The sequence below is a fragment of the Arvicanthis niloticus genome, chromosome 9, assembly GCF_011762505.2.
Source record: "Arvicanthis niloticus isolate mArvNil1 chromosome 9, mArvNil1.pat.X, whole genome shotgun sequence".
Taxonomy (NCBI): Eukaryota; Metazoa; Chordata; class Mammalia; order Rodentia; family Muridae; genus Arvicanthis; species Arvicanthis niloticus.
Genome location: NC_047666.1, coordinates 79254392 through 79276358, shown reverse-complemented (window position 1 = coordinate 79276358; position 21967 = coordinate 79254392). Strand labels below are relative to the sequence as shown.

Here is a 21967-nt window from a genome sequence, read left to right as displayed (position 1 = left end):
CTTAACTTTTAAAGTCAGTTCAGCTTATTTTTTAAAAATCATATTTATGTATTCATTTATTTATCTGCGTGGGTCTGTGTGAGTGTATATGCGTGGCACATGTACCCCATGAACCCATGAATGTATGTCAAGAGAATTAGTTCTCTCTTCCCTGTGTAGGTTCCCAGGGTTGGAACTCAGGCTGTCTGTAAGTGCATTTCCCTGCTGAGCTATCTTGTCAGACCTAAACTGTGTGCTTTACAAGTGTTTATAATTTTGCTTTTTACTAAAACGCATGTGTGCGCATGCATCCACACACGTGCGCGTGCGCACACACACACATGCACACGCGCGTGCGTACACACACACACACACACACACACACACACACACACACTCTGTTTGTTGCCTAATCCTATTGCTGTTGTGGGACTGGCTTACTTCTCTTATAGATGCTCCAAGAGCTTAGTTCGGTTTCTGCTATGTTGTTTTTATCTTCTTTCATCCCAAACAGGATGAGTAGAAGGATTTATAATTCCATGTGCTCGGTCCTTACATCCACTGACCGCCAGGGGCTGAAGTCATAGATTATTTTTAAGTCCTGGTAATATGTAAATATCTAAGGTTGTCAGATAAAGAGCACAGCCAGGCTAGAAACCTCAAGGCCAGCTCCACAAGGAATGACTTCCTTCGTAGGGGCTTCATGTCCCAAAGGTCTCATTACCTCCCAGACAGCATCGCCAGCTGAGCCTGTGGGCAACATTTTCATCCACCACAACAATGGCTGGATTTTGCGGCATGCTTTCTACTTTGTCTAAAGCTCAGTTTGCAGAGCTGTCCAGAACCCTGCTCAGGATTCACTTGCTCTAATTGCTGCCCTGAAATGAAGTCACAATTCAGGATTTTGCTGTCACATTTCAATAAGCTGACTGGAGACACACTCACGAGGTTGATCTGCTCCAGAAGTTCCTAAGGATTCTGTTCCTGGGCTTTTGAAGCATTGCATTGTCTGTGGGCGCAACACTACACACCACTTCCAGCAACTCTTGACTCAGCTTTGCTCTGTGACAATCACCACTGAATCATGGCTGGGTTAGAATTACTGAGTGAAGGTATTGAGGCAGAGACAAAGTTCCCATCTCAGGCCTCTCCACTTCGTGTTAACCCCCCCACCTAATGTTCCCAATAATGTATTTGATAAATGACTTCATTTTGTACTGCTACTATAAACTGCTTCCATATTGGAGCATGGACTTTTTTAAAACCTGGAAGTCTCTGGGATGCTTGAACACAGATTTAAAACGGATTGAAGAGTAACTTTTGAAGAATTTTGTACATTGGTTGATTAGAAATTTCCTCGATGGTTCAACAGTGTTTAATGAAACTAGAGAGCTTATCTCTGCAGACATAAGGGAGAGTTTAGTCGGGAGGCAAACGTGAGTGACCACGGCTCATAAAGACAGACATAGGCTACCCAGAAGTCCATGCTCCAATATGGAAGCAGTTTATAGTAGCAGTACAAAATGAAGTCATTTATCAAATACATTATTGGGAACATTAGGTGGGGGGGTTAACACGAAGTGGAGAGGCCTCTGATGCAGGCCTGGATGTTTTCTGGCAGTATTTCTAGCTTTTTGGTTGGCTGTAAAGCTGGCGCTCTGTACATTTCAAATGCTTTATCCAAGGCTATCAGTCCAGGCATGGAAGGCATTAAGTGGTTATTAAGAGGGATAGAAATGGCGAGAGATAATATGCCTCTGGACCAGCAACCCTCACCGAGATCACTGACTGACTTTCCAGTCAGTTAATTAGCTTTGCAGAAGTTTCTGTTTACAAAAGACAGAGGCCTCTTTTTTAGTTCTTGTTTTGTGTTTTGTGTTAAGATCTAGTTTTACTATTGCCTTTTGATTATATGACTCCCCCCCTCTTAAAAACAGAACAAAAAACTAGAGTTTTAGCCTTCTAGTCCAAGGTAAGCCTGACTTCGCTATTTAGGCCAACTTGCAGAAATCCTCCTATCTCTGCCTCCTGAGTATGGAAATTGCAAGCATGTTCCATAAGCCCTGTTTAGTTGAATTTTTCATACACACACACACACACACACACACACACACACACACACACACACACACATATATATACACTATTATACCAAAGATTTTTGGTGAATGCTTATTTTCTTTAGGTTTATTAAAAGTAATCAAAATCCTCAGAGGAATTTGGTATTTGGTCATGATAATCATCCCTTTGATGATTTCTGAGAAACATTTGAAATATATTATCTAGATTTATGAAAGAACTACCTACCGCACTTCTTCCACTTAGATAACACCAACTCTAACCAAATAATTAGTTGGGTACTGTCTAGTGTGGGACTTCCTCATTCCCTAGTAAGTCAAGGAAAGGTATATTTACCTTAGACAACATTTAATTTTCTTTCTTTTTTTTTTTTTTTAAAACCTGGAAGTCTCTGGGATGCTTGAACACAGATTTAAAACGGATTGAAGAGTAACTTTTGAAGAATTTTGTACATTGGTTGATTAGAAATTTCCTCGATGGTTCAACAGTGTTTAATGAAACTAGAGAGCTTATCACTCTCCGAGCAGGAGTCACCAATCTTCTATTTATTTATTTTTCATTGTTTTGCACTGATAATATCTTTGTTTTCTCATGAGTGACAAAACCACATGGGAAAAGCAACTCACATCCCCAAAATCTATATTTTGGGAGCTACATAAATCCATGCCTTGGTTACTTCTTACTGTGGTAAAGTACCCTGACATAAGACACTTGAGGGAGAATGTGTTTATTTTGGTTTACACTTCCAGAGTACAGTCAGTCCATCATGGTGGTGACATCACACTGTTGGAGGAAAGTAGCTGGAAGGAGGCGTCCACAGAAGGAGGAGGAGAGCAATGCAGCTTATGCTCAGTTCCCTTTCTCCTGTCTCTGTGGGTTAGCATCCGATCTTAGTTTTTCTGGACAGGGTTTCTCTGTGTAGCCTTGTCCTGGAACTCACTCTGTAGACCAGGCTGGCCTCGAACTCAGAAATCCACCTGCCTCTGCCTCCCAAGTGCTGGGATTAAAGGCGTGCACCACTACCGCCCGGCAAGTTTAATTTGTTAACAGGTTGTTATATATGTGGTGTGAGTCTCAATCGTCAACTTAGTGAGATCTAGAAAGACCTGGAAGATAAACTTCTGTATGCTGTGGGAGATTTTGATTACATTAGTTGAAGTGGGAAGACCCAACTGAATTTTTTGGATGGTGTGCTTGTTCGGTTTTTATATCAACTTGACACAAACTAGAGTCATCTAAAAGGATGAAACCTTAATTGTGAAAATGTCTTCATAAGATCCTGCTATATGGCATTTTCTTAATTATTGATTGATAGGGGAGGGCCCAGGCTGTTGTTAAGAGTAGCTGCTATTCCTGGGCAAGTGGTCCTGGGTTCTATAAGAAAGCAGGCTGAGCAAGCCATGGGGAGCAAGACAATCTGCACATCCTCCATGGCCTCTGCATCAGCTCCTGCCTACAGGTTCCTGCCCTGTTTGAGTTCCTTCCCTGACTTCCCTCAGTGGTAGACAGTGCTGTGGAAGGGGAATGACATCTGAAATATAATAAAATATTCAATAAAAAAAACCCCAAACAAAACCAAAAAAAGAGTAACTGAAACAAAGTCTTTCTTCTCCCGGTTGCTTTTGGTTATGATTTTACCACAATTGATAGGCACCTTGACTAAGATGGGATGCTAGCCCACAGAGACAGGATAAAGGGAGCTGAGCATAAGCTGCATTGCTCTCCTCCTCCTTCTGTGGACGCCTCCTTCCAGCTACTTTCCTCCAACAGTGTGATGTCACCACCATGATGGACTGACTGTACTCTGGAAGTGTAAACCAAAATAAACACATTCTCCCTCAAGTGTCTTATGTCAGGGTACTTTACCACAGTAAGAAGTAACCAAGGCATGGGGTAAAATTTCCATCCACTTAAGTTCTATCCATTGAGGACTATGGATCCTCCTTTTTCTCTTCTAATCTGCTTTTAAGAGGATTTTCATGGCAGTCTTTAGGGACCCTAGCCTTTGTTCTGGAGAACAGCAAGACATTCTCACAGGGAAGACAGTGGATTTGCAGAGCCTGAGTCTTACATGGCTGTGTCAAAGTTTTGAAATTCTAGATGTGGTTGTGCAGCTCAGACTTTTTTTGTGTCCCTTGGCTCTTGGAGCAGGAAGAGATCTGATAGCATATACCCTATCAGCATGTGGGTGGATGATTGTCCAGTTAGTCCTCTCTTTGTTTACCTCTGAGGCTTTCTCTAACTTTTTTTTTTTTATGTCTGATTAGGTTTCTGACCTTTATTATATTTCTCTTTTCCACTTTTCAAGTTCTGCGTTTTAACAGAAGTACACTCTGTAATATCAAGTCACCTTACCCCTTGTTTAGGTACAGTCATCATGGCTAAGTTAGTCATGGCTAATTAGACACAAAAGGCATGTCAGGTACTTTATGTTAGTCCCACTCTTTAAAACTATGTGAGGAAGGCATCATTATCCTTGTTTTATAAAGAGAACATAAAAAGAAGCTACATTCTTTTAAAACTTCATTGTACTAGCCAAAATTATTGTTATCCCAAAGCCTGTTGCATTTGATCTTTTATCATTCACAGGTGACAACGATTTGCACTGAACACCTGTTTTGTTAAAATGAACAACTTAAGTAGTATGAGGAGGATAGATAGTACACATATAACTCTGACCTGAGGAAGCTTACAGGACAGACAGACAGACAGGCAATAACTGAGCACAGTGACCAAAATATAAGTTATAAACTGTGAGCTTCTCCAAGGTAGTTTTGAAGTCATCATCACCATGATAGTTTCAAATTCAAAAGGAAGTTACATACACAATTGTACGTAAGGGAATGCTTGGGCAAACTGGTGTTGGAAGAGTAATGTGGATATCTCGGAATTCAGAGGAAGATGAGTGGATCAGGAGGGGTTCCACATACAGAATGTATACCATTCACACAGAGCTGAGCACATCCCAGAGGTGAAAGAAGCTGTGTGAGTGACCAGAATACACAGCCAAGGGGTGGAGGTATGTTGTGTGAGGTATGAAACAGACATAAGTCAGATGCCCAATGCCCATGAGTAGCTGTGATGAACACGTTATCTGGGATCCTATAGGAAAGTCCTTGAAGAACTGACCACACCGGGCTTACTCACTCAAAGTTCCCAAACACAGAAACAACAGTCTCAGCAGGAAGATGAATACAGGTGCCATCGACATGGCTCAGTGTGTAAAGCACTTGGCACGCAAGTATGAAGACCTGAGTGTGAATCCTCAGGACCCGTGTAGAGAGGAACAATAGCATCTGTAATCCCAGAACTCCTATGGTCAGATGGGCAGACGAGGAGGAGGAGAAGAATCCATGGAAGACTGGCATCTCCAGCTAGGGGACCAACAAACAAGGGAACCAGCCTCACACAAGGCAGATGGTGGAGACTGACACCGAGTTGTTGTACTCTGACACCCACACATGTACTTCAGCACATGTGCACACACACACACACACACACACACACACACACACACACACACACATCACATCACATATGTGTACAGACACGCACTGAATAATAATAATAATAATAATAATAATAATGCATTTAAATTATTGGAAGTTGGAAGAAAAAATACACTATGAACAATCTTTCAATGTTAGAAGTATTTAAGTTTGATTTACTGCTTTTCAAACTTTTTTTTTCTAGTTTGGGTTCTAAAAATGTAAGATCTAAAAAAACCTCTTTCATAATGTTTCGGGCAAAGACCATTATTCTCAAAGCCAGGTTTGTTGTTTGTCAACTTAGGAGTCAACTCAAGAAGAGACTTTTCAGGCACTGCTCCACATAGCAGAAGCTCCGATGCATGCCAGAAGGAGGAGACAAGAATTTCTGCTTGTGTGTGAAGTAGATAAACTGCCTGAGTTGTAGGGTCAGGGTGGTAGGCTCTGGACCTACATTTTTAGTTACATGATCTTGCATGAGTCAGCTCATTGACATTATTCCAGAAGTGTACCAGTATCAAAGGGTTTTATAGGATTAATAGTGACACAGATAATGAAAATATAAATGTACCTGGATATTATACTCATTGGTTTCTTTAAAAATGACATATTTTTAATATTTAGATGTATATGAGTGCAGGTGCCCATAGAGGTCCTAAGAAGGATTTCAATCCTTTTGGAGTCAGGTTACAGGTGGCTGTGAATTACCATATATGGTGCTTGGAGCTAAACTTGAGTCCTCTGTATGAGATGCAACTCAGAACTGCTGAGCCATCTCTCCAGCCATGGCTCACTCTTTCTTTCTGTTTTCTTCTCTTTTGCTTAGTTTTTGAAATGTTCATGATTTAGTTTATACATCTATGCATTTGTGATGCAGAGGCAGGCAGATTTCTGAGTTGGAGGCCAGCCTGGTCTACATAATGAGTTCAAAGACAGTCAGGGTTCTATAGTGAGATCCCAGTTTGAAAAAACGGTATAAGTATTAGAGACATTTGTGTGCATTAGTGTTATTTCTAATGGTTCCAATTTACAGTCATGGAAAAGCATGCAGATTATAACATCGATTTACACAGTCATGTCATTCTTCCATTCTTCCGTGACTGAGCCAAGAGAATAAGTTGACATACATGTTTTGTTTCCACAGATCTGTGCTCTTTTAGTTGAAGGCATGCAGAATAAAAGACAAGATCCTTTTGAACTATGCTGGCTACAAATATGTTGGAGTTTTGCTGAAAGCTTCTTCAGCAGAATAAACATGTCATTAAAGCTTTCTGCAGAAAAAAAAAAACCCAATAAACCCCTCATGGACACAAACAACTTTTATCTTTTAAAATGTCCTCTTACTACCAACAAGAACAACAAAAATAGAATTAAAATATTTTAATTAAATTAGAACAAGATCTTGCTAATTTATTTTGAAATACCTTCTGAGCAGGTATTTAGAATGCTTGTTTTCCCAATGTCTGGAATCAGAAACTATTAGCTATCAATGACTTGTCAAGTTTCATGATCCCATGGTCTCCTTTATTGTTAAGCTTGAATCATAAAGTTACAAGGTACAAACAGAAATTTAAGTGCCTCTAAAATATAAATGCATAGCAAGAACATGTGATTACAGACATTGTCTTCACCCTGACCTTGATCAACACTCAAGCAAGCAGAAGCACATTCACTGGGGGAATGGAAAAGGCACTGTTAAATTATTCAGGAAACCATCAGAGCATTCACACATAAAGTAAGAGATACGAAAGTGCATTGACTTTAAAGGAGTAAGAAATCCAAGGACTCTCTATTTGGATCCTCTGCCACATTCCTCTTGCCATATGTATTCGATCCCACATTGGTTGGTGGGAGGACTGGACCAAGGTTGTTGCTGGAACGAACCAAAAAGTTTGCCAGGCGTTGTGTGGCACATGTGGCTGTGTTGCACTTCCGTTTGTCCATCTGAGGGTTGGTACCACTGAACAAATAAGAAAGAAGAACCAGGTTGAGAGGCAGTCATGTCACCTTCACCATTGTACGTAGCCAAAGATGGGGAGAATTTTTTATAGCAGTCACTCAGTTATAGCAGTCACTCAGTGCTTTGGTTTGCAAACATCTTTGTTATAGACATTTCTGACAGCTAGAACATGCAGAAGGATCAATTTCTGACCACAGAATCACACAACAGTCTTCACTGGGATCAGCATGCGGTTCACAGTACCAGGAGTATCTCTTTGAATACTTGGCATTCATTCTTTTTTTTTAATTAGATATTTTATTTACACTTCAGATGCCATCCCCTTTCCCCATCCCCCCCCTTAGAAAACCCCTATCCCATGCCCCCTTTTCCTTTTTGCATTTATACATTTTTTAAAAATAATGTTAATCATAGGCTTTATAAGTTTGGTATTGTTCAATCAGAGGTGTAACCCACTACGCAACCTAGATATAACAACTATCTTTGACTGGTGGAGATACATGAATATCTGCCTCCCTGTCTCCCCCCTCTTTCTCTCTTTCATCACCTGGCTTCTCCTCTCCTTCTTCTTCTCCTCTTCTTACTCCTTTTCTTCCTCTCAGTACTCCTCCTACCTTAGCTCCTCCTACACATCACCCTTCCTGTTAAAATGAAACTTTTCTCTCAAAATACAATTAGAGCATAATTATGCCAATTTGTACCCGTGAGGTACAAGATAGTCCTAATACCCAGTCTATCCTCTTGTTGACTAACCAGCACCTCTGTCATCTATCCTAACTAAAACATTTAGTTCTGAACCTGGCTTTAGGATGAATGTCAGCTGACGACCATCCACTCAAATCTTTTCTCTCAAGGTAAATAGCTATAAGTTTTCAACCCCACCAGAAATCCAGAATGACTGAGTTAACTATAATTGTGGGAAGCACAAAGCATAGCTTCTAAAACTTAGCCAATTTATAGAGACCTCTGAACACCTGGACACTCGCTCTACTTCAAAACGTTGGAGCATCTGTTCTTCTGCCTTCTGGCCCAGGATCATCTGACAGACCTTAGTGCTGCAGAATTATTAAGGGCTGATTACTCTGTATAGGCAGATATAATCAGTCGACTATTCTGCAAGTGTGTCCTTTTCTGGACAGTAATTTGTCTGTAGAAGGAAAGTGGCAATTCTTGCCTGGTGGTTGTCTCACCACAACTGGAGTAACTCCAAGGATGCTCAATTTCTTCTTAGAATTCAATATAGGAAGCTGTCTGGAGCAGACAGGTCTCTAATGAAAATGAAGATTAATACAGAAATGTTTGTGATGTCAATTCTAAGGATTTCTGATGTTTTGAAAACCAACTATCCATGTAAGGATATCCATGTAATCTGGACTGTTGCCTGTTAACTCCACTCAGCTATTTCTAAATAAAACATAGAGAACACCCTTATAATAAACTCCAAGCCATGAATTTGCTGTAGTCTCTTAACTCACAGGCTGACCATCTCAAATCAGTTAAAAAAAAAGTTAAAGAAGGACTGGGTCTAAGCTTTGTATTCCTAAATGTGTTATATTGGTACAATGCCTATGAGAGTAACAATATTCATCTCACTCTTATATCACTAAGAAGCTCATGCCAATGAAAACCTTAAAATTTGTAATCAAAGTAAATTGATGCCATTTAAGAATTTATATCTTCATCTTGATATTAATTATACAGATTTCTACTAATAGGTTATGGCTATGCAATTAACCCCTAGCTAATCCTCTCTATTCCCACAAAACCACTACTTTTCCCTAGGAAGACAGTCCAACATTTACCATCTTAGTCCCCAAGCCCAGGGAATAGGGGTGCTGACTCTTCATTAGCTTCTTCAAGCTGATTATGGGCGTTGAGATGGCATTCATTCTTATAATAATAAACTCTTTATCTTATTGTCGTCTAAGTCTTGTTGATGGGCTTATTTTCTGTTATATAAAAGGAATTAGAATGTATAATTTATATCTAGTTTGGAATATGTGGTGATTCAAAAATTGCACTCCTTTTTGACAAAAAAAAAAAAAAAGTCATCTAAAAGTTACTATTGACTCTAGAGTATATATAGAGTTACGGGAAGAATGAATTGATCACTGTTCCAGTACTCTGCTCCATGGGAGTCCTTGGCATGAATATGTAGACTTCTGCTTTCTAAAAACTTCACTGTAGGGCTAGGCCAGCTGTGACGACTGGAGTCTCTCTATGTCAAGGGTTTATAGCCCCCATACAACTGAATAATAATAGTAGCAATAACTCAGAAATTATAACTGGGATTTAAAGTTTATTTGAATTTTAGCTGATTTATTTATACATTTACTTATGTTTAAGTCTAGCTACATAGTGGGGGCTGGCCTCGATCTTTCCATGTAACCCACGGTAGCTTCCAACTTGTGATTATTCCACTTCTCCAAAGTGTGCTTACAGATATGTACCACTCCAGTCAGATTTGTACCTCTATTTCAGGCATTTATTTATTTCCACTCTACATTCTTGGAATAGGTCATGCTTTCTGCTAGTATAAGAATACCTGAAATAAATCAAATTAAAGACAGGAAAGACATTTGAGCTTGCAGTTCTGGAGTGTTCAGCTGAGGGTTATTTGGCCATTATTGTGGACTCTATGAACGCACATCATAGTAGGTCGTTGTGAGATGAAGCAAGCTGGTAATTGCAGAGTAACCAGTAAGCAAACAAAATAGAAGTGGAAGAAACCATGTTCCCCAAACTTCCCTAGAAGACACAAGACCCCTACTCTGCTCTCTCTGTCTTGAAGTTTCTACTGTCTTCTCTAAGTACCACGGGTTAACGACCAAACTTTTAACACTTGGGCTTTGAAAGATATTTCAGAAATAAAAACTTTGTCAATGTACTTTCAAAATGGAATTGTAAGCGGATATAAAATAGTAACACTCTCTACTGTGTGGATTAGAAAGTGTTTTCATTTTCAGATTTATAAAATTTGAAATACTGTTGAGGTCTGGTTACGTGTACAGTGGAAAGTAATAGTTATGGGGTTAACTATTACTTGCCCAGGACCAAGTAGATATCATCCCACTGGGGAGTAAGTACAATAGGTATGTCCCTGTGAGGACTTTATGGAGGAAGTTTTGACTCATTATTGCCTCTGCGTTGAGGTGTCCTGAGCCTAAATGCTTTATATGAAATATTTCAATTATTTTTATTTCTCACTCCTGTACTTCTAATTACAGAAAGCTCTTTCAGCAACATCAAGTGACCTGGCTTTTTGTTTAGTATAAATATACAATAAAGAATCAATCAGTCCAGAGGAAGCCCACTGTGGAACACAAAGTTTTGTTTTAATTTGTTCATTTTTGAAGTAAGTTCCCACTTCTAAATCTCAGGCTAGCATCACCTTCCTGCCTTCCCTCTGGTTCAGGGATTACAAGTGTGTGCCACCACACTCAGAGGGATCTGTATTTTTGGTCTGTATCCATCTCAATAATATTGTCTCTTCTTTGAAACTATAGTATACAAGAACACCATATTTTAAAAAATGACTTAATGCTTTAAGGAGTTTTGGCAATGTTTCCAAACACCAGATATTAAATTTTAAATAAAGATGAAATTTCCTAAAATGCATCTAGGATTAGAAGTTGCCCTGTGAACCAGCAAACTGATAGGTAGATAGATGATAGATAGATATGAGATAGTAGACATAATGAGCTATTACTGCAGTGTAATCTCTGTTTTAAGATGCTCTTGGCAGTGATGGGACAGAGTATAGAGTTCCTTACAGGCAAGTTGTGGGACTGGACTTTGACAACTGACTAGAGGAAATTAACAGCAATAAGTTATTCTAAATAAAACATTATCTTATTGAGTTAATGACAGAGCCACCACTCCTCACGAAAGACTCATCAAGAACTCTTAAGCTTGTTTTATAGATGAAAAATTGCTCTCCCCCAGGGGAGCTTCCACCAAAAGTTGATGAGAGCATGCACGAAACTATTAAAAAATAATCATTAGGATGCTGGGAAAAGGTAAACTAACTAGTACAAGAAATGATATCTCCACTTTAGGCATTTTCTTTTTAATGACTTGACTACATTATGTAGAATTGTGCAGACACTCCTGGGCGCTCCCAGTGATCCAATTATACACATATATGTTTATGCATGTGTATGTATGTGTGTGTGTGTGTGTGTGTGTGTGTGTGTGTGTGTGTGTGTGTATCCCCCATCACCAAAAAAGTTACTGATGTAAAGACATACATTGAGACATATTAAGGATATCTTGTTAGTTTGTATGAGATAAATGATTATAAAAAACACAAAATTATCTAACAGTCATGCTGTGAATTATTCTATTTTGGAGTTAATTCCACTGTATAAGAGCACACATAGAGACACTTGCTAGAGGTGCTGAGCAAGTATCTGTATGTACTAGGAGAATAATAGAAATTACTGGCAGACACATTAGTTATACCATTGGATTTCCCACAATCATTCAATTGTTCTGCTTATTAGAAACTCCATATTGGTTTTACAGTTATTTTAATCATTAAAAAAGCCAATTGAAAATTAAAGTCAGTTCTGAGAACACCCAGTGAAACCAGGTAAGTCTTGAGATGACAAAAACTATTTTCTGATAATTCCTGTATTAGTCATAGTGGGTGCTGTAGAAATGTCTGCACATTGACACAGACCTTCACCCAAGAACAAATACACCAGAAAAAATAAAGAGATGATGACGATAATTCTAATGAGAGACTTAAATTATATTCTTTTTCAAAAGTAAATTTAATTCTTTGAGCTATCAATGAGTGACTAAGTTTGGTCTTTTAAGACTATATGGAGCAAAATTGATTTAGGTACAAATTCTCATTATATTATTTAAATGAGATTCATAGATTTGGTCTTAGGAATCTTTTAAATAGGTGGAGAATTACAGTTTTAAGTGGTTTCTATCTGAAGGTTGTAATTACTTCTATTCTTCCAGCTGTCTTAAATTATCTTAGATTTCGTCAAATGACCATTTCATTTTCTTTGTTTACTTTTGATATTTCCAACAAGCCTTCCTCAGAAATCACTATTATATGTATGTACAGTCTACACATTAAAAATATTTCAGATATCAGTAAATTACATTCATAGAGGCCCAGAAGTCATCTTCTGATATAAAATAACTTCTTATAACTTTGTAATGTTACAGTATGTAATGACTTTCAAATGACTTTAAAACTAATTACGAAATTTAACTTCTTAAACCATCCATTTGTTTCCTATTTTATAACATCAGTTTTCAGAAGACGATGTAGAAATTTGGATACTTATAGACCTCCCTGAAGAGGGAAAAGAACTTGTAAATATCTACCAAATTTCCAATTGATATAAAAACATTTTTTTGTTGTTGTTGTTGGGATTCCTTCAGTTTTTTTCAGTACTGTGTTCAGTCAGCCTGAATGTCTGTGTCTCAGCTGCCCCGTTTTCATACTCTGGCTTTGCCCCTGTATGTTCTAATACATTTTCAGGCAAACATCTCTAGTCATGGCTGTCTATTAAACATTCTACAAGTCAAGAACTTAGTTGCTGACCTTGTCCTTAAATAAAGAACACAGGGTTATGAAACCATTCAGCTTCAAGTGCTTCTCATTACCAGTATTTGCTTAGAAATTGAATGGTACAAAGGGTAATTTGTTACATTCTGATTTCCCCACATTTTTCAAAAGAAGTTGGAATTTTTGGGTCACCAACCTTCCAACCGGTGTGGCTCTCAAGTGGCTTAGGGCCACAGAGAGGATGAGAAGGACAGCTGGCAGCCTGGAGATGCACATCATTTCTCAAGATTCCTGAAAAGAAAAAAACACTGAAATCAAGTTACCCCCTTCAGTTCTGATTGATGCAAGTGTAAATTGGAACTATCAAAGAAATTTTAAAATGTATTTTACAAAGATCTGTCTTCTTCTTCTTTTTTGTTTTTTTACTGATGCTTATCACCTTTGAAATAGTTCCAAATATTCATTTTTCTTTCTAACAACCTGAGAATTCCTATTATAATAAACTATTCTTTTACTCTTTTTTCCTGAAATGCATGTGTCCTACAGGTAACATAAAGATTGATTTCTTTTACTAAGTAATGTCTTCCCCAGCACAGGGGATCCATTACCTTTCAGTGGTCAGAGGCAGCAATATCAGAAAATGCGTCGGCAGCCTGAAGCTTCAGGAACTATAGCTCAAGCCTGCAAGTGCGGCTTGGTAATTAGCAAGCCGGCTCTTATATATCCCTCAACTTGCTTAGGTCTGTCACCAGAGAGACTCTGTCATTAATGTCCATCCTGTAGACGGAAACTCTTTCATTGGCAGCTGGAACAGGTGGGCCATCATGACATTAACACTTGGGTAAATATTAGCAGACCACACACTGAGTGCCTTTGTGTGGTTGATGGTGCATCAGGGGGCGTAGGAGTTTGGAGTTTCCATTTTTGTGAAATACAAGTGAATTTTTGAACAATTAAGTCTGACAGTAAGGAAGTGATTTTTTAAAATATAGTAATTAGGAATAACAATAAAGTGTATTTATATTCAAAGAGAATGCTAGAGAAATGAGAAATTATAACTGAGGACAAAGAAGCCACTTTTTCAGTGTCATGGACACTCAGAAATATCACAGTATGAACTGTTTTTAAAAAAGCACATAAAAGGGTACACTACTGGACTCAGATTCTTAAAAAGACTACAGGGAATTCTGAGGGAGTGTATGAAGTAGGGCACATTCTGGGAGGACTTGGAAAGAAGAATGGAGGCTGAATTTGTTCAAAGCACATTTGTATGCACATATGAAAATCTCAAGGGGAAAAGAAACAATATATATTTTAATAGGAGAACAAAAGCCACTCATAATGAAGTGCGGAACACTAAATCTTTATGTCTAAAGATTTATTTATCAGGAATTAGATAGACACCTCATTGTACATAGGCAGATATGATTTGCTCATTATTGATTGGTTGGTTGGTTGGTTGGTTGTGTGTGTGTGTGTGTGCATGTGTGTGTGTGTGTGTGCGTGCGTGCACACATGTGCACGTTTAAGTGTGTTTTGAGTGCCTACACGTAGAGGCCTGAAGACAAACTCAGGAGTCACCCTTAGAAGGGCTGACTTGTCTCCCTTGAAACATACTCTATCAGTGACTTGGAACTCAGCCATTAGGTTAGAGTGGCTACAAGGGGAGCCCCAAAGACCCCTTGTTTCAGCTTCTCTAGTTCTGGTACTAGGTACACACACACAATCATGCAGCACAATTTTACATGGGTCCTAAAGGCAGGTCCTCATGTGAGGCTAGCGCTTCAGTGACTGAGTTGTCTCCTCAGCTTCTGATCCCTTATTCAAATGGAGTTTGTCTTACAACAACTTTTCAAGCGAAAGGGAACAGGAAAATTCATGGTCTTCCGTTTCTGATCCTATCTTTATTCCATTTAAAACATTCCATATTGTTTTGACAGGCAGCCTCAAGTTGCCCCAGTCTGGTATTGAACTCCATATGTAGTCGAGGATGACCTTGAACACCTAATCTTGTCTTATCTCCAAAGTGCTTGTATCGAAGATGCCACTCCTGGGTTTTAGTCTCTGTTCACTCTCCTACAAGTGGATCCTTATGTACAATAGGTAGCATATCATTTTAAATTTTACCTTTGAAGGCATTATATGTCAGCTATAACCACTTAACTAACTATACCAGCTTAACCACTAGTATGTCAATAAAGAAAAGTGGTGTCCTTATAGAGAGAAATAGTTCCTGATTATACTGTGTGACTTTTATAAAACTCTGTAGAAGCCCTTTTGATCTTTTCTTTATGGCTTGTGAAATTTTATGATGTGTTTTGGGCTATATTTTTCATCAGAGTTGGAAAACCCACATTTTAAATATATAAATTTGAGCCTTCCCATTCTGGGATTGAGCCCCAGGATCCGTGCACACTAGGCTCACTCCATCACTGAGTGATAGCCCCAGTTCCGGCATCTTTTTTGTTCCAGACACTGAACTGAATAAAGGTTGGGGAAGTGACACAGAGGTGAGGTGGATTCAGTTCCTGCTGATGGAGCTTCAGGTCTAGCTGGTGTAGAGGCTTCAGCAGGCAGCAATGGAGGGAGTGCAGATGAAATCATCCTAAAGGCATTTCAGCCTAGGACAGCATGCAGACAGGGATGCCCAAGTGACCATTCCAGCTGGAGTCAGCCAACCTGGGAAGCCTGTACAGCCCAGCAGCACAAAGGAAAAGCTCTCTATTGGCCAGAGCTTGGGGACTGTGGGAAGTACTCTCCTCTATGAAATAAACAGAACTCTTAGGTTTATATAAATTTAAAGTAGGGAGATTGTCCTGTGTACAGGAGATAAATTAATGAGTCTTGCATGGAGTAACTTTATAGTTAACTTGTTCATTTTATTTCTCTTATTTAAATTGTTTTCTGTGGTAGTCATTTGAATAAGGAGTTATCATATTTCATGAAATATTCCAAAAGGTTCTTTAGACTTAATATACTTACCTCTTTGGCATTCAGTGTGTTAAAATTCAGAACAGAGATGAACAGATACTTTTAATTAAAAAGAAAGAAGAAAACCACCAAAAGAACTGCTATTAAGATAGAAGAAATAGAAGAAATAGAAGAAATAGATAGAATAGATAGAAATAGATAGAAGAAATGGATTGAAGAAATACAAAACTTAAACAGCAGTGGTAACAATGCGTCAGTAAGAATTTACTAGTGAGGTGATCTTGCTGGTAGTTAGAGTAGAGTGTGGCAGGAAAGGCTTTGCGCAATGGCTCAAGGGGCACCTTGTCTCAGGCCCCTGAGATCTACAGGTGGGCGGTAAAGCTGTGTATAGTTTTCTCAGTTTTACTGGTATTTCTCAAAGTCAGTGCATATAATATTTTAGTCCATCAGTCATTTGGTGAGTGAAACTTACCAAAACTTTGAAAATACATGGGTTTGTTTATGGAGATGCCAGTTCTAAGTGTTCAGCGATAATTTTATCAGAATCAAAGGATGTTACTCCTCTGCAATACATTTGACCATTCTTTTCTTTCTTCCTTTTTTTGTTTTTTTTTTCAATAATTTTATTTTTTTTCTAATTTTGTAATTTTAATTTCCCATAGCACCTTGGCAATGTTGAAAACAATACAAATACAAAGATGCTCATTTTAACAGTTTATGCATGAGTGTCACACCATTTTGGGGGGGAAGGGACAGTTTTGACAAAGGAACAAATCTAAGCTATGGACAAAACAGAAGCCAGATAAACTGGTTCTGACACGCCATTCCCAACATTTCCTCTCCTCTCCCCTTTCCTTCCCTCCCATCTCTTCCTTCCTTCTTTCCCTCCCTCCCTCCCTCCCTCCCTCCCTTCCTTCCTTCCTTCCTTCCTTCCTTCCTTCCTTCCTTCCTTCCTTCTTTCCTTCCTGTGTGACAGGGTCTTACTATATATATAGAGAAGGACCTGTAACTCACCTATATATGCTAGTGTCATGGATAGCTTTGATTGTCAACTTGACACAATATAGAATCAATGAAGAGAAGAGACATAATTTCCATTGGGTTGGCTTGTGTGTGGGATTGTGTACGTCTGTGTGGATGTTTTTATAGTTGTTAATTGATGTTGTAAGACCCCATTCACTGTGCATATCACTATTTCTAGGTAGGGAGGGGTTCCTGCACTGAGTTAGTTGAAAGATATCTACATACCCCAGCCAGATTAGCTGGCTTAATATTGATGATTGATGATTGACAGATTTCACTTCCAGATCACCTTCACACCCTAAAGTACATTTTTGATAGAAACTCCTCAGTGCTTCCTTACAGAAAAGCACAGGAAACTTGAGCCACCCCAAATGGATGTTTTGGAGTTGTTTTACTTAGATTGCATCAGGTAGACAGACTCTGTCATCCAGAGGAAAGGGAAGCAGCATGTTGGTAAGTCTAATAGGATTTTTTTAAAAATAAGGAATCTGAGTAAATATCATCTATTTGCTATGATGTCTAACCCTTTCGGCTATTGTGGAGATGAAATTGAAAGCAGATGAATTTCCACGAATTCATAATTATGGCCTGGTTAGTAATAAATGTGTGTCATTTAATTATATTAATCTGTACTGATGAGTCATGATTAAGTCTTTTGCAAAAACTCAGGGGGAAATGAAGCCTTTGGCCATAGCCAGTTAGCACCATGATTATTTATTTGGCCTGAGACACAGCCAATGTGATGTCAACCCAGAGACTGGATGCACTCAGAAAGATTGTGTTTTATATTTCAACACATGTCTATGTATGTTATACAAAAGTATCTTTCAGGGTGGCTAGAGAGAATACTCCAGTGATTAAGACCTCTTAATCTCCCAGAGGATCCCACCCAATTCAGTACCCAGCACCCATACTGGGAGGCCCATAACTTCCTATAACTCCAGCTCCAGCTAATTTGACATGTCTGGCATCTGTGGGCACTTGTACTAATATACACATACCCTCATGCAAATATACACATGTACACATAATTAAAAACAAGAAAAATAAAGTCTTAAAAATAATGTCTTTTAGGGAGCTGCTTTACAACTTCTTGATGAACTGGAGAGGACACTTTGACTATTCAGTGTCCTGACATTAATTCTATATAGTCTCATAGTTACAGAATGTTGATAGCTCCTTACAAACTCTTGCCAGAGACAACTGGTTTTAATGTTCTAGAGGAATTTTGTTGTTGTTGTTTTAATTTGCATTCATCCTCTTCACGGCCATCTGTGCTGGATCCATTTGCCTTATTTTTGGGTATTCGCTGATCTTTGTTGATGCATTTCTTCATATATAACAGTGATATCCTCAACAGGTTTGCAGAAGGGAAACTCGTAACAAATGCCCATAGCAAGAGGCTACAAGGCTACTTCCTTGTAGGTTTCCAGAAACCATTAACTCAAGAAACATGGCTTAGAATAGATGAAACTGGAGCATTGGCTCATGGTGTTCAGATTATAAGGCATGTTTGTTTACCTGTAATCACATAAAAAGTCAAGTGTGGCTGAGAAATGAGTGAAGGCACACCCTGAATGTGGGCAGCTTCATCCTATTGAGTGTAAGGCAGAACAGAATAAAACAGGAGGAAGTGAGCTGAGTGCTGATCTCTTTCTCTTCCCGTTCTTAACTAACAGTGTAATATGAGTATGCAACCTTGGCAAATGCTAACTATAAAAATGTTTCCAAAATCTCCAGAAGGCCTGTTAAGAAAAACTTTTGTTTTGCCTGAAAAGCCCTCACACCTTGTGAAAGCACCGTTGAGTCACCAGCACTGTGGAGGTTTTCCACTTCAGCGAGTTCTCTCTGACACATTAATTAGGAATCTCACGATGTTTGGATTTCCACTGGCCTTGTCATTTTAAACAATTACTACCTGGGGGCTGAGGACACAACTCAGTAGATAAAGTGCTTGCCAAGCAACCATGCAGACTGGAGTGTGAGTTTTCAGAAGCATGTAAAAGTAGGACAGGCATGGGGGCAGATAGTCCCTGGAGACAGAGGATTCCCTTAGCAAACTCGCTAGCTAGGCTAGTGGTGGGGTTCATGAGAGAGAATCTGCTTTAATTAACAAGGTAGAAAATAACCAAGGAAGCTCTCAACATGAATAGACCCTCACATGCACACACACACACACACACACACACACACACACACACACACACCACAGGCACACCCTCCCGTGTATCTATGGGACAAATCCTGAAAGTTTAGCGGATATAGGTGGTACCATCCTATGGACTAGGGTAAAGGGGAGAAAGTGAACATGAACATCCATCTCTGCTTCCTGACAGTGGGAGCAATGAGACTGCCACCTCTCAGTTTCTCTACCATCTCCAAGCCATGATGGATTACACCCTCAAGGTGTGAGCCAAATACTTTCTGCCTCATAGTGCTTCTGTCAGATATTTTGTCTCAGGAATGGGAAAAGTAACTAATGCAGTGATCAAGGAAGTAGACTGTAATCCACTGAATAGAATAAAAATATGAAAGTTTGTATTGTCTTAAATTAGTCTATGTTGTGAGATAAGAAAAACCCTATCCTAGCACAGAAATCCATCTGCTGCATTTAACACAACTAAATGAGTTTTAAATTTTCACTGGAAGCTAAGATTAGTAAATTAAGGATAGACAAGAGACTGTATGATCTATAGAACTCCGTACAAATGTCCTATGAAACAAATAGAAAATTAGTATCTTGATACTGATAGAATTGGAAGGTCCACATGGAGCACAAAATCAAAGCCCATATTATCAATACTGGAACAAAGGGGTATCACATGTGTCTTTGCACTTTGGGAAGACATGAAACCATTTAAATGGTATTCCCACTCAAACTGTGTGATATTTGTTCCTTTTCATAGGACTTTAGATATATTTGTATTGGCAGGAATTTTGAAAAGCTGACATTCTTAGAGTATTTTAATTAGAACTTTAAGTGTGTAGTCTTTGTGTCTGCTACAAGTGTGTTCATGCCAATGAAGGCTGGAAATGGGTGTTGGATCTCATGTAGCTGGAGTTAGAGGTGGTTCAGAACCATCTGATGTGTGTTCTGGGAAGAGCAGCAAGTGCTCTTAACCAAGGAAACATCTCTTCAGCCCCATGCTATTCTCTGCAAATGGTCAGGAATCCCCCTCTTCCCTAGAAAAATCATTGCTTCTTATCTAAGAAAGTACAGATAATCACATAAACACAATGTTTAGAGTGGATTGGGTCTTGGGAAAATATTAACAAATCTATAAAGAGGCTGGGCTTGGTAGGCAATACTCACTTGTTACCATCCATGAGGACTTGAATCAAATCCCAAGAACACACACACACACACACACACACACACACACACCCCATCATGCATGCACACAGAAATCTCCCAATAAGTAAGTGTAATTAATTGTTTTCCAAAAATTAAGGGGAGAATTATTAGTACAAGGGGCAATGTCTGGAATATAAATAGTATATCATGTATTTTGTATTGATCAGTGTTAAGTCTAAAACTTTAATGGTAAGTGTTTTGGATATATTAAAATAAAAATTTATAAACCAACACCGATGCCTCAAGAAACAGCTTAAAGGGCTATCTTTATTAAAACTCTGTGTTGACAAACTCATCTGTGGCAGAGTGTGCTATGTGAATAGGTAGAGAGGTGAGCAGTTAGTGAACATATGCACCTGCTTAAAACAGTGGGACTTTTGGTTTTTAGTGTATGTGTAGCAGGTCTCTGTGTTCATGGACTACTATAGCATTGTGTTTTCATGGTTACTAAAGGAGGATGTGATTCGACAAATTCTGTCCATGCCTTTTGACCTATGAGCCCTTCAGAAAGCCTGCTAGTCCAAAAGAGTTGGGTGCTCTGAGTCTTTTTTTTTACTTTTTACTTTCAACTTTTTGACTTTGAGGTCATTTAAGGCTGGTGCGTATGGGTTTGGTTTTAGGGTGGCTTCTGGACTTCAAATATGTGGCAATTATGCATTGTTTTGCGACTATTGCTTCAGCTGCTTGAATGTCTTGTAATCAAACATGAGGAAAGGCTTAAAGTCACTAAAGTAATCAACAGTACTCACAAATCATATCATGCTTTCATGATATGAAATGCATAAAACAGATGAACTCAGATGGATTAGAATCTAGCAAATACCTATTCATTATGTTAACAGTAGAGAAAATTATCACTAGGGTCACCTGAGTAGAAACACCCCAAAGTTATGAATGTATTAAAGAATCTCAAACCTGTGGTAGGTACAAACTGGAGGGTGTCAGAGGTATTTGTTCCTTCTGAGATCCACAGTGGAGCTCTGCAGATGGCTACCCTTTGGAAATGGTTTTCTAGCAACAGAGACATTATTTTCCCCAGGAAAGGAAGCTCTAATGATGTGTCTTCCAATATTAGCAATGAACCCCTTCTGTAGCAAGCTCTAAGATGGGAGGCTGCGGCAATAGCTTAGTGGGTAGAGTGCACACATGGCACGCATATATATACATGCATACTCATATTCACACATGCACACAGTCACACACACATACACACATGCATACACATGCATACAGGCACAGAAATTTAAAAATGAAGAAAAGGCATCAGTATAAAAACCACATGAACATGCTGAGTCCAGAGGATGAAGTCACAGCCAAGTACTTGGTATTCACACAGAGTGGAGCAACACATGGAGGCTACATTTGACCCCAGTATTTGGAAATCACATTCCTTGTGCCATGCTCTATGGTGCCATTTAACAGGAGAAGAAGCTTTTGGAAAGGTAACTAGGCTTCATTAGATATGTAGATAAAACAGATGCATCTAATAATAATGTTCATGGCTTTATATTATGATAACAAAATCCATTTCTAAATGTAATTGTGGAGGTTCAGCAAAAAGGATTCAGCTGCCCTTATAGAACCTGAGGGAATATCTTCTGTATCTCCTGTGTCTG

At 38.9% G+C, this 21967-nt stretch overlaps 2 protein-coding genes across 8 annotated transcripts in view; one reads left to right on the top strand and one right to left on the bottom strand.

Moving 5' to 3' along the window:
• LOC117715809 (solute carrier organic anion transporter family member 1A5) overlaps positions 1-21967 on the top strand; it is a 69761-nt gene that overhangs the window by 2274 nt on the left and 45520 nt on the right. The window lies entirely within an intron of this gene.
• On the bottom strand, positions 7049-13742 carry Iapp (islet amyloid polypeptide). Its single transcript, XM_034512653.2, has 3 exons — positions 13651-13742; positions 13239-13333; positions 7049-7506 (listed from the first exon to the last, which is right to left on the bottom strand). The coding sequence occupies exons 2-3, from the start codon at positions 13319-13321 to the stop codon at positions 7308-7310; spliced, it is 282 nt and encodes a 93-aa protein (XP_034368544.1). The 5' UTR covers positions 13322-13333; positions 13651-13742; the 3' UTR covers positions 7049-7307.

Bases quoted from the DNA above. Each gene is read 5' to 3' on its own strand.
- Iapp (XM_034512653.2), bottom strand. From the start codon at position 13,321: ATGATGTGCATCTCCAGGCTGCCAGCTGTCCTTCTCATCCTCTCTGTG. The intron at 7,507-13,238 runs GTTGGTGACCCA...TTATTTGTTCAG, and splicing joins AGAGCCACACCGGTTGGAAG to TGGTACCAACCCTCAGATGG.